The following is a 920-nucleotide window of genomic DNA, read 5'->3' as shown; positions in this document are numbered from 1 at the left end:
GGCTGGCGCCAGAGCCCGCCCACTGGGACACCCGGCTCACCTGGCCCGCGTGGTCGAAGGACCTCACCCTGGCGACTTTGTGCTGGACCGTGGAGTAGTAGGCCAGCTTGGTCAGCGACCCCCCTGCGGGCGAGACAAACACGGGCGTTTGGAAGCGGACGGAGGGACCGGAGCTCAGCCCTCCACGCGCTCTCCTTCCCGGACTTGGGTTGTGGGCACAGGCGTCTGCTGCCACTTGAACTTGAAGACCCTGCGGGCACCACACCGAGGATGAGCTCCAGGACCCACCTCTGCTCCTCCCAGGCCCGGCCAGCCCGGCGGGCGCTGCCCCTAGTTCCCTGCACACCAGCCCCGGGGAAGGAAGCTGCCCCATTTCTGGGCAACCGTGTTGCTTATTAGCCGCTTCGAGCTCTGATCTGGAAAGTGACCCAAAGAAAGGAGCTGGCAAACCCAATGCTTCCCCCGAACAGCACACGCGTGGCTCCCGTGGAGACAGTGGGGACGGAGGCGAAAGGAGTCGTCCCAGCAGCAGGCTCTTGCCAGGAACGCCCGAGGCCTGGGGCCGGAGAGCAGCGTCCTGCCCCCCACTGGCTCGGGCTGGGGCAGCCCGAGGCCCAGAGTGACCACGGGAGGCCACCGAGGGCAGCAAGGTCCTGTCCCCACGGCCAGGCCCTGGCGACATGGCCAGAGACCAAGTCTCAGGAAGCAGGAGCGGCCTGTGTTTGCCTGACACAGTCAGGGCAGGTGGGAAGGGCCCGGGGCACCGGTCTCAAGGCTGCGGCCCCAGCCTCGGCCGCGTGCGGCGGGCAGACAGGAGGGGAGTGACCCCCTGGAGCCACGAAAGGCCTCTGAGGCAGAGGGTTCTTACGGGCCACGAAAGCAAGGCTGGCCTGCGAGCCCGCAGCTCTTCCCGGTCCAAA

The 920-nt window shown here is 67.7% G+C and overlaps 1 protein-coding gene across 2 annotated transcripts in view; it reads right to left on the bottom strand.

Annotated features, from left to right (window-relative positions):
- Nucleotides 1-914, bottom strand: part of PANK4 (pantothenate kinase 4) — a 10,844-nt gene extending 9,930 nt beyond the window's left edge. For both annotated transcript variants that reach the window (XM_014543789.1, XM_014543790.1), the window contains exon 1: nucleotides 41-914. In XM_014543789.1, coding sequence (XP_014399275.1) covers nucleotides 41-682 — 642 coding nt within the window. In that variant the 5' untranslated portion in view covers nucleotides 683-914. The remainder of the gene's footprint in view (nucleotides 1-40) is intronic.
- Between the last annotated feature and the right edge of the window lie 6 nt (nucleotides 915-920).

Source organism: Myotis brandtii, unplaced genomic scaffold (genome assembly GCF_000412655.1).
Source record: "Myotis brandtii unplaced genomic scaffold, ASM41265v1 scaffold334, whole genome shotgun sequence".
Lineage (NCBI taxonomy): Eukaryota > Metazoa > Chordata > Mammalia > Chiroptera > Vespertilionidae > Myotis > Myotis brandtii.
Note: the sequence above shows the minus strand (reverse complement) of the source record. Positions and strands in the feature narration are given on the sequence as shown.